The following is a 12276-nucleotide window of genomic DNA, read 5'->3' as shown; positions in this document are numbered from 1 at the left end:
AACAGCTGCACCCATACCTGGCTCCCTGGTTGTTGCCAAGGTTTTTCATAAGTCAGAGGGCAAAGTACTACCTTGCAAAGGATGATCAACCTAATACTGCTAATCTGTCTTTTATGAAATTACTAAATCAGATCATCCCCAATTCTAATTAGCAGAGGAAGGGAGGGCTGTCACTTTCTCTAGTCCAAATATCATACTCGTATTAAATCAGCCAGTGTCACATTATGTCTTTAACTGGTGTATTACACACGCTGACTCATTCTGTGAGCTGTAACTACTAAGTTTTTTCATGGTATTGCTAATCTATATCCCCCCATATTGAATTTTTATAACTCATTTCTGTATCAGAAGATATGACCATATTTTAGTCACTAAGAAACTTTGACTTGTTAGATTTGGTCTACCTCTGATGATTTTAAACTTTTATAGGAACACAGTTTAAGCAACCTGTGAAAACATATATTGTAGACTTTCGGTGGCTAATTGTTTATTTTTTTCTTGGGGGGACATAATGTTCTTTTAGTTTACACAGTGTTTTCAGTATGTATCTTTTTGAAGAAGTACTATTTGATCCACACATTGTGCAATCAACTGTAGCAGGTGGGATGAAGCCAACTAAGTGTGTCTAGGCATGATAGATTCACACTCGGTCAGGAGCTATGAAGTTAGGAACTCAGGGCCTTAGGGACCTGGTTAGGATTCAGGGAAAGGATTCTTTGTCCCTCAGATGAGAGCTGGCAAACACCAGTCAGAGAACACAGACTTAGGCATGCTGCTATTAAAACAAAGCAAGCACGGGAACACATTTGAGATCCTGGAACTGGGCATTAGAATAAAGATGGAGTCTGACTATCAAGGAGAAAGCAAACTGCTATCTAGATTAGAGCCCACTTTTGCTAGACGAGGTACAATGGAGCCTTGAAGGCCAGTCACAAATTGTTGAGCCAATTCTTTTAATTCCTCTGGTCTGTTACCAGGATTTACCATCAAGAGTACGTGGGCACTTAACCTGTGAATCAAAATCCAAGTTTCCCACTATAAGAAAAGAGGGTTAAATTTTAACAACCATCCAGGGCATTATGAACAAAGTTCACAACAGGATTTAGCGTTGGTGGGGAGGGTGGGGTGGGATGGGAAGGGGAACATGGGAAGGGGGCGAGTTCCGAGGGTAATATTCTTTCTCTTCAACAGAGTAGTGGCCACATTCAATTTTAATCATCTCACATATCCATTCTCTTTTGGGAGATACTTGTCAGGTATTTTGTTGAATGCCCTTCTTTCTTGACAATATGATTACAAAAGCATAAGTTTCCCTATTTTTGTTTTACCATATCCTTCCTTAGGGCTCTCGCTTTCCATAAGGAAATCGTGTACTTCAGACTTTTATTCCACTGAGAAATGGTGGTCCTTCCATAGGAGGCACTTTGTTATTGTTTAAAATATTTGTTCTCCCTTTTGCCCACACCCGCATGTCTACATACATATTTACAGAGGGAAGCAGTCAGAGTGCATCACCACCAAAATGTTACTGTTAATTATCTGAGCATGCTGGGTACAATGTGTATGTTTTTTTTTCTTTTCTTTATGGTTTTTAATATTTCTCTAATAAATGTATATCCTTTCTCTTTAAGAGGAAAGCAAACTAACTCATTCCATGTGGTTAGATTTCAGAGTGTTTTTCAAGGCCTTTAAAATGCTCATAATTCTTTATAAACACAGATTTCCAACTTAACCAAAAGATAAACAATATTATCAATTCATAGAAAATTCCTTTTTGTATTGACCCAAATTTGCCCTCCTTAACTTGTAAATATCCATCTTTGTTCTGCCTTTTAAAAAAAATTAATATGTTTTTATTCACAGAGAGGAGGGGGAGGGAGAGAGAGATAGAAACATCAATGATGAGAGAGAATCATCTTGCAGCTGCCTCCCCCCCACTGGGGGCAATACAGGTGTGTGCCCCCATCTGGATCTAGAGTCGAACTGTGACCTCCTGGTTCATTGGCTGATGCTCAACCACTGAGCCACACCAGCCAGGCTGTTCTGCCTTTAAGAATATTGGAATAAATCTACCACAGCAACCTCTCCCCTTCCCCACTTTGTGGGATAGTTCTTGAGAGGCAGCCTTTCAGACATGCTGAGAGCACTGTCGCCTGCTGTCAGGCTCCTCTGGGTTGGAACGCTGCAGCCCTTTCATCATATCTTCTGTGACATGGTTTTTAAATCACATGCCATCCTGATTGCTTTCCTCTGGACACTTTCTGTTTTGTCACCCTTTGTTGTTAAAAATAAATTACTCCCAATTTCCTGCTTTCAGTAGAGTAGAGTGAACATAATTGATTCTTTGATATGTGAGGGTCTGGTATGGTCCGAAAGCAATTGCACTGACCTTGACTACTTACTCTCGGTACTGTAAATATTATAGGGGAAAAATAGGAGCTTGTGCTACATCTTTACCAACCCTTGGATATGTCTTGGAAAATTTTTTTGAAATTATTATTTTTTTCTTATTTGGCTTTTTCTTTTGGTAGTGAATTATACTATACAAAGGTAACCGATATCAAAAACAAAACATGGTTAATTGTTAAGTTCACAATGCAGATAATCTGGTTTTATTTTCCTCTAGTAAACTGTGACCTTTCTGAGGGCAAGGATTATTTCTTATTAGTTTTAAAAAATCTGTGAATAGCATAGTCCTAGCTGTATGTGATGATGCCCAATAAATATCTGATGCTCAGTTAATGTCTATACAAGAAATTAAGATCTTGTAAAATGAAATAATTCTAATTTTTAGAATATAGTGAAGAATCAGTAATATACTAATAGAGCTAGACCTTAATTTTATTCTAACTTGCAAGGAGTAACCTTAGTATATTAGTTAAGATTATTCGCCATGAAAAATACTAGTGTGTTAGGTGGGAATGCTTTTACCTTGAAATGGCAGAAAGCCCACATTACAATGGTCCAAGCATTAGGAACTTTATTAGTTATTTAAGAAGCTTGGGGAAACTGGTCCTGGGCTACTTGAGTAGCTCAATGATGTCATCATGGGCCCAAGCTCTTTTTATTCTTCTGTTGCTGTCGTTGACCTGTTACCTTTTTAACTTTAGGCTTATTGCCTTATGGTTACAATGTCCCTGCCCTAGCACCGGGCATCAAAAAAGCATCCAGACAGAGGAACCTGAGGGCTGAGGCTCTGAAGCAGCCTCCTTGCATTTCTTTTCTCTGGGGAAGATAGTTTTTCAGAACTCTTCCAGCAAACTTCCCCTTATATCCAACTGACCAAAACTGAGTCTCATGCCTATCTCCAGGAAGCAGGCAAAGGAGTAGAGTCTTGGGAATGACTGTTCATTAAACAGCAGTTTAGGCCACAGCTAGAAAATAGACAGCCTATCTAATAATAGACAAACATGGTAATTAACCATACCTCCGACACGCTTCCCATTGGCTAATCAGGGCAATATGCAAATTAACTGCCAACCAAGATGGCGGCTGGCAGCCAGGCAGCTGAAGCAAACAGGAGGCTTGCTTGCTCCAGTGATGGAGGAAGCTAAGGTTCCCCGCCTGCTGCTGCCGGCCTCTGAGCTTGCACTCTGAAAACAATGTTGCAATTATAGAAGCTAAACAAACCCCAGAAACCTGCTTTCAGCCAGCCAGGCTTCAGCCAGCAGGACCGCAACATTGTTTCAATTATAGAACAAACCCAGATCCCTGCTTTCAGCAGCCGAGGTCTCAGAGCTGCAGCCGGGCCTCAGAGCTAAAGCCGGCTCTCAGCTCCAGTGACAGCCATAGAAGGTAAATAAATCCCAGAATTAAAAAAAAAAAAAGAAAAAAAGGAGAGGTTGGCAGCTTCAGTCGCCCCCCAGCCTGAAAATGGCCCTCAGCCCCTCACCCAGACTGGCCAGGCACCCCAGTGGGGACCCCCACCATGAAGGGGGTGTGACCAGCTGCAAACAGCCATTATCCCCTCATCCAGGCTGGCCAGGCACCCAAGCGGCACCCCCACCCTGAAGCAACAAGATGGTGGCTAATTTGCATACTGAAGGCGGGCGGCAGCAGGCAAGGCTGTCCGCAGTCTGGGACCAGATCTGTGACCCTGCTGGGCGGGGGGCAGTGCTTGAGGCTGTCTGCAGTCCCGGGACCCGGATCCGTGACCCTTCCCAGCAGGGTGGCAGCTTGCATAGGGGCTGATTGGCCGGGGTTGGGCAGGGCAGGATGCCTGGCTTCCGCCCAGCCCCAGTCACTCTGGGCAGGTGAGCAGTGCAGAGAGCCTCTGGACAGGGGAGGCAGGCCAGCAGAGGGCGGCCTGTACTCCCCACATGGCGGTGGTGACAGCTGTGAGCGTGCCAAGCGGAGCCTGCAGGCTGAGCTGAAGTAGCGCCTGCAGGCCATCAGTGCCCAGGAGTGGCTGCGCAAGATCCACCTCCTGGCCCAGAAGGTGCAGGATCGCAGGGACAGCCACTGTGGCAGGCCAGACTGATGTCCTCCTGGCCACACCACGGGGGTTTGCGGATCTGCAAAGCCAGAGGCCTCTGGTGTGCACATCCCCCCCTGGCGTGCGAACATCCCCCAGCACACTGTCACCCTCCCGCGCCTGCAACAGTTGCAAACCAAGTTCCCCCCACCTCTCCACCACACTTCCATCAACCCAGCATGCCTAACACCCCCACAGGATGTGCACACATCCCCTCTTATGCGCTCACGTCCTTTGGAGAGTGTCTGGGTGTTCTGGTGGGTGCTGAGGGTGGGCGCCTGTGAGATGACAGTGAGAAGGCGGAGTGGTGATGCTGTTCCCATGGAGGCCAGTGCAGCTACGAGATCACCTCTAGGGGGTTAATGCAGGTGCTGAGACAGGAGCAGGTGTAGACAGACATACCTGGTGGGCACGGGCGGCCCTCGCTGAGGTGCCTTCGGTCAGCGTTCAAGATCAAGAACGCAGAGGCGGAGAGGAATTCCATCCTCTCAGTGAAACAGTGGGATAGTCGGGGCGACTGGAGAGGAGGAATGTGCACTTTGGGTGCCAGCACCCATGAGCAAAGGCTGCCCTAACTGAGCCTCCCTTGCTTGGGGCCTAGCGTACTCCTGCCAGGCAGCGGGTGACAGGATGTGCTTTTCCGAATTAATGAGAGAAAACATTGATTCTTCTGCTGCCCATGAAGATGGAAAGTGAAGTGGGGAGACATGTGGGGAGTGAGCGAGGTTCCCTGTCTGGGGGTTCCAAATCTGCTGTTGGTTTCTTTCACCGCTGACTAGAGATATACAGGGTGTCCCCCCAAAATGTATACACACTTTGAATACCTGCTAATTCCAATGGTTTTAAGCATAAGAAAGAAACAACAATGGAGCTGTTATCTGTTAAAAGTGTGGGCACAAACAGGCAGTTGGATATTCCCTGAGGGGCCTCAGATTGGAGAGGGTGAAGGCCAGACTGAGCCCCCGCCCCCCCCAGTGCATGAATTTTGTGCACCGGGCTACTAGTATATTATAAAGAGAGATCAAGACAAGAGATTCTGAACTTTACTAGTTCAGTGATAAATTCTGGGGAGCCAAATTGCAAAGACTCTTCTAAAAAGATTGCTGATAATATTGGAGTAACATGATTGCATAACTTATTCAAACAGATGAGTCATCCCTTGTCAATCACTTTTGGGAGCGCTGATGAACCCGTTATCTTTCCTAGCTTTTATAAATTAAACAGGCTGTGTCTTTATCACAAAGCTATTTTTATTTTTTCTCCTTCCTTTCAGGAATCCTATCCAAAGAAGAGGAATTACACTATGGAAATTGTACCATCTGCTTCTCTGGATACGTTTCCTTCAGAAAACGAGAACTTTCTCTGTGATCTCACGGACACAGCAGTTACCAAGAAACCCTGCTCCTTAGAAATTGCAAGAGCCCCTTCCCCAAGAACTGGTAATGTGTCTTACAATTTGATCTGCGTGCTTGTGTATGTGAAGATATGTCATTCATATTTTGAGTTCCCACAATATTTTCAACATGGAAATTCCCCAATATAATCATGATAACCTGTTTCTTTTTTTGTTTTGTTTTGTTTTGTTTGCATTTTGAAGTAAGTCCTGGTAAGTCAGAGGGATTTGATGTGAAGTCTCTTAACTTCCTGGCAAGAGGCCTCATAGGAATGACATTGCCTAGGTGCATGACTCTCCATGGCACTTACTGTTCTTACGGTACAGGTCCTTGATTACTTTTGCTCTTGGCAGCGATGACCTAAAGAGATAATTTATCAGTCTCCTCTCCTACACACCCAACTTATAATAGTGGAACAAGCGTAGGAAGGCCACAATTGACATTCCTATTCAGACACAGGGAAAACAGGGCCCACAGCAGTCCCAGCCTGTGGCTATTATGAAGCTAATCAGACACAGTTCCTTGATTAAGGGTCAGTCCTATGCATAGAAATTATTCTCTGGGGCTCTAGGTTCCAGCCTCTGAGTCATTCTTCCTTTTCCATAAAAAACCCCCCATATTTACAGCTTAGTGTCTTTCTCACCTGTTTCCTGCCTTTAAAATTTGATTTGAGCAGTCAAAAGATCTTTCATTGTGTACTATCTCTGTTCCTTCCAGTTCAAGCTGATATAATTTCTTTTAAAACTTCATGGACATTTTGTGTTTCAATTTATATTACACCCCATTAGACAAAAGCTTATATTCCAGATAAGCTCTTCTGAATATTGGGTGACTTCTGTGAGACAATGTCCTTGAGATTCTTAGAAGTTCTATTGTTGAACCGAGAGGATCTATGAGGTATGCCTTAAAAATCCTTAAAGGGCCTTTCTGTTTGGCTTAAAGTTTCTATGTGGCTCTTCCTGAGATCTTGTTTAGGTGTTAAGGAAGGAATGATTTTGTACTCCCATCCAGACTTGATCATTGGCCTTCTTAATTTGAGATATTATTATTATTATTATTAATTATTATTATTATTTATTTTGTCATGTGGAGCTGTTGGAAAAAAGAAACCAATTTTGTTTTTATACCCAGAAATTCCTGGCTCCTTTGACTTTACCAGGCCACTCTGCAGTTCTCTGAATTTTATCATAGGCAGCCAGAAGAAGCTGTTCTACTTTAAATATTCTGCCTGGAAATCTCCTTAGCTAGATCATAGAGTTCATTCGGTTCAGTTGCTATTTTCTATGCTACCGCAGATGTCAATGTTGACAAACTTTCTACTATGACATGACACATGAATCCTTGCCTTGAGCTTCCAATTGCATTTTCTGTCCTTTGAGCTTTACAAACCGCTTCCTCATAGTGCTGTGGGCTTCCATGAATCATCTCCCAAAGGCCATTTAGCTTTTCACAGTCACTCACTGGGAGGCCCTTACAGCTTGTCCTGCCGCCCAATCACCAAGTGAACGCCACTCAGATTTTTGATATGAAAGCACCCCATTTCCAAGTACCACAATCTGTTCTTATTATTGATTGCTGCATAATAAGCCACCCCAACACTTAGTGCATTAAAACAACAGTCATTTATTTTTCTTATAAATCTGCAATTTGGATAGGGCTTGGCAGGGGTAACTTCTTTCTGCTCCAAGTGATATCAACTGGGACAATGTTGCTAGGTTCAGGAGCATCCAGTCGCAAGGTCAATCCTTATTCATATGGCTGACATGGTCAACTTGGACTTCCTCATGGTATGTGATGGGATTCTAAGAGCAAGCATCCTTAGAGAATGAGGCAGAGCTCTAGGTATGACATTTTATGACTTAGCCTCAAAGACAACATCAATTTCATTGTAGTTAAGAGGCTGCCTTTATTTAAGTGGAGGTAATTTAATCTTCCACAACCCTTTAAGGAAATGTATTACTAAAGTTACATTATAAGAGGATGGCCAGTGCAGCTCAGTGCTTGAACATTGACCTATGAAACAGGAGGTCACGGTTCGATTCCCAGTCAGAGCACATGCCTGGATTGCGGGCTCAATCCCCAGTAGGGGGATTGTAGGAGGCAATTGATCATTGATCCTCTCTCATTGATGTTTCTCTCTCTCCCTCTTCCTTCTCCTCTGAAATCAATAAAATAATATATTAAAAGATAAAGTTATATTATAAGAATATATTCTTATAGCCATATTTGGAGAATACAAATCCCATAGTAACTGAGTGGGTTAAGAATTAATTTGCATGAATATGATTTTCCTCAATGGTGTTCAGTCATCTGGATTCAGTATAAAAGAAGTCAGTTTGCTTAACTGACCCAGGATTAATTCATAATTATTGGTCACAGTCCAGTGGCTTTTTCAGATGTAGAAGTGAGGCTGGCCCACAGTACCTAGAACAGTGATGGTGAACCTTTTGAGCTCAGCGTGTCAGCATTTTGAAAAACCCTAACTTAACTCTGGTGCCGTGTCACATATAGAAATTTTTTGATATTTGTAACCATAGTAAAACAAATATTTATATTTTTGGTATTTATTTTATATATTTAAATGCCATTTAACAAAGAAAAATCAACCAAAAAAATGAGTTTGCGTGTCACCTCTGACACGTGTGTCATAGGTTCGCCATCACTGTATTAGGGAGTTACTGACTTCTCAGGGAGTTATGTGCCGGGGTCCAACCCCAGCAGGTCCAGGGGTTCCCAAAGGCGTAGGCGGAGTCGGCGAAGAAGGAATGACATGGAGACAGCGTTCAGTTGATCAGCAGCCTAGCCAGGATCTCTAGCCCGGATCTCCAGCCAAGTTCTGGTCTGGATCTCCAGAGAGGTTCTGGTTAGGATCTCTAGCCAGGTTCTGTGTCCATGTTCTCTTGCTAGGTTCTCCAGCCAGGTTCTCCAGGTTCCCTAGCCAGGTTCGGTCACCAGGTTCTAGTCAGGTTCTCTTGCCAATTTCTGTAGTCAGGTTCAGTCCAGGATCTTTTGCCATGTTCTCTCCAGCGAAGTTCTTCTGTCTCTAGGTTCTGTGTAGGTTCTGTCTTCTTGGTTCTGTGTGTAGGTTCTGTCTCTCTCAGTTCTGTCTTCTTACATCTGTATTTATACCAGTTGATTCCAATCCTATCAATCTCTATTCCAAAGGTTAGGGTGTTTCTTATCTCCATTCCAGGGAGTAAAGATTATGTAGCTTAAGCATGATTGTTCATAGTTAAAGTGATTAATTACCCGCCTGGCACTTAGTTAAGAGGTTTTATTCCCTCCCTAACTTCAGGGGAAAATCCCTACCTGGGGAAACCACCTTTCTCAGAGACCTTGGTTAAAACACATAGTGCCAAGAAGGTGAGCAAACATATTAAGAACAGTATGCCATATATGCCAGGTCCCTTGAAACAGCAAGCATGGACCAGCTCCCGGCAGTTATGGATGTTTTTCCTTTGTTACTAAGTCCTGTATTGACTGAAAGTAGGACTTTTGGATATGGAGGCACCTCTTGATGCATCTGAGTCTTTTAAAGGCACTCAGATTGCACTGGGTGGGTAACTACCCTCCAGTTCCTCATCCACTCAACATGCATTTATTGAGTGCCTCTTGTGTTCTAGACATTGTGCTACATGTTGCAGAGGAAACAGAGTGAAAGGTACAAATCTTGATCTTTAGGAGCTTAGAATGTGTTAAAATTATGGGTAATAAGTGCAATGAGAGAGGTAAACATGAGGTTTTCATGGGAGGGCAGGAGAGAGTGAGTGGAAGCTTATTGAGGGAGCTGCTGCCTGATCTGAGCCTCAAAGAAGGAAGAGTTGGGTGCATGAGAGGGACTTGTATGTCCCCCAGGCTAGGGAATGCTCTCAGGGAAAATGCATAATAGCAAGAGTGGCATGCAGAAGTTTGGGCCTTACCCCACAGCAGGAGCAAATCACTGACAGACTGTAAGTGGGGATGTGACGTGATTGGTTTTTGTTTTAAAATGACTCTCTGGAAGCAATGTGGAGAATAGATTGGACGGAGATGAGACTAGAGGCAAGAGGATTAATGAGGAGATCAATGTGCAGTCTCAGCAAAAAATGATGGAGGCCAGGACAGACACAATGGCAGCCCTGAGGGAAGAGGGACAAAGCTGAGAGTGAAGCTCATCCCTTCCTGCCTTAGGGATTCCGACATCTGTGAAATAAATAGCCAAGGGAACTAAAGTGTTACATGTTAGGGAATGTGTTTTATAGTTTTCGGTTAGTTGTGTTGGATAAAATGACATACGCTTACAGATAAAATGGGGATCTCTACACACACAAGAACTGGCTTCTGAAGGAGAGAGAGAGAGAGAGAGAGAGAGAGAGAGAGAGAGAGAGAGAGAGAAAGAGAGAGAGAGAAAGAGAGAGAGAAGGAGGAAGGGAAGAGTTAGGAAAGAGATATGATGAAGGGATGATCCGATATTTAGAGGGACTATTATGGTTAAATTGTGCTCCCCCTCTCCTTTTTATGGAATCCAATTCACATTCTAGTACCTCAAAATGTGACCTTATTTAGAGTGTTTGGATAGAGAGTCTTTATAGAGATAATTATGTTGAAGCAGAGTCATTAGATGAGCCCTAATCCAACATGACTGGTGACCTTATAAAAAGGGGGAGATTTGTTTACTGGCGATATGGAAAGAGAAAAGATGATGTGGAGAGAGACATCTGAAAACCAAGGAGAGAGCTCAGAACAAAGCCTCTCTCGCAGGCCTCAGGAGACACCAACCCTGCCAAAATCTCGATTTCAGGCATCTAGCCTTCAGAACTGTGAAATAATACACTTCTGTTAAAATACCTAGTTGGGAGTGCTCTGTTACAGCAGCTCAAGGGAACAAATATGGGGACCAAAACTGAGCACACAAACTCAATACTACACAGAAGGGAGGGGTGAATGAGGATGCCTGGGATGTGAGGGCAGACTCCGCCTGGCCTGCTTATCTCAGAGGCTAAGCAGCTTGAGGGTCAGGGCTGTGACCGGCAGTGTCATTCATAGATATAGAATATACAGTTTCTCAGAAAATCACAGTTAATATGCATCTTAGTTACCTTTCTGTGGGCTGTCCCATGTATTAACTAGGATGAGCTAGTACAAAATATTATCTCACCCTGACCACAAGGAAAAAAATTCAGCATTTCCACTGGTTTGATTTAAATATGAAGCACCTTATTAGTAAGGCTATATTCAACAAAGTTTTGCAGTCCAACCAGAAAATGAGGGATGCTTTTCCCAAGGTGCATCTTAACTAATGACTACAGATTTTACAGTAAGATATGATATTGCTGTAGTACCAGGCTCATTAAATAAAGAATAACAGAAGTCCAGTACTTCCTTGGTAATTTGCTGTCTGAGACTCATATTTATGCAGTCAATATTGAATCATATTTTTCCCTTATTGTATCAGGAAAAAAGAACCGCATATAATCACAGTGGTGACTCAGTTGCATAAATGAATGAATAATCAAATGAGTGAATGAATGAATGCCCATTATCTTTAAAATAAAATGGCTGTAATGGCAGAAAAAGCCCTTATGAAATAGTCAGATGCCATCAAAGATAATGTTTTCTTATCTGCTTTTCATTTAATTTTAACCTTCACAGGGGAATATTTCTATTTTATGGTAACTAGGCAACCTGTTATTTTGAATCACTTAGTACAGGCTTTGCACACTATGGATGCTCAATAAATCCATTTTGATTAATGAGCAATTTGCAGCAACACTGTTTCCAATCTTGTTGGAAGAGAATAGATGATCTCTGATAAAAAGAGAACACAATCATAGGTACATGCCAGGATAGTGTGGATTTTGGTTACCTCGATGCAATTTGCTACTGTGCTTACTGGCTGTGGTCAACTTGAAATGGAAAGGTCATCTGGTGAATAATACCGCCCCCCCCCCCCCCCACTACACTTCCACCGCTACCCTGAAATGGATCATTTCTATGGTGATTCTGTAACTTCTGCATACCAAAATATTTTTTGAAATGAATGGTGAAGCTTTTTGAATTTTAGTGCCAAAGTTTTGAAACTAAAAGAATTCCGACTGGACCAGGACTAATGTTTATCTCTGCTTAGCAAGTGAGTAATGTCAACATAATTTCTGTGGGTATGTTTAACTCATTTAAGAGAGCAAATGTTTTTAAGCCCGTTGGAATCATTCTTTTACATATAAATACTGGCCTTGCTGATAAGAGCCATTTTTATCAAACAGCAATTATTTATTTGGCATTTGTTATGTGCTGTCTTAGCCATTTAGTAAAGCAGACTGGCACTCGGTACATTTTTAACCCAATGTTAGTTCATAGAGGGGTGAAGAGAGGACACTAGGGCAGCAGTACCTGCAGGGAAATCACCCATAGAAACAGTTGACCAATTTG

General features: G+C 42.8%; 1 protein-coding gene across 8 annotated transcripts in view; it reads left to right on the top strand.

The window, feature by feature from the left end:
• The window catches only part of ANKS1B (ankyrin repeat and sterile alpha motif domain containing 1B), an 812878-nt gene that overhangs the window by 241150 nt on the left and 559452 nt on the right, over positions 1–12276 (top strand). For all 8 annotated transcript variants that reach the window (XM_081080965.1, XM_081080961.1, XM_081080962.1 and 5 more), the window contains exon 10: positions 5748–5913. In XM_081080965.1, the coding sequence (XP_080937091.1) occupies positions 5748–5913 (166 nt within the window). The remainder of the gene's footprint in view (positions 1–5747; positions 5914–12276) is intronic.

The sequence above is a fragment of the Myotis nattereri genome, assembly GCF_964212035.1.
Source record: "Myotis nattereri genome assembly, chromosome: 2".
In the NCBI taxonomy this organism is placed as follows: domain Eukaryota; kingdom Metazoa; phylum Chordata; class Mammalia; order Chiroptera; family Vespertilionidae; genus Myotis; species Myotis nattereri.
This window is presented reverse-complemented; position numbering and strand designations above follow the sequence as displayed.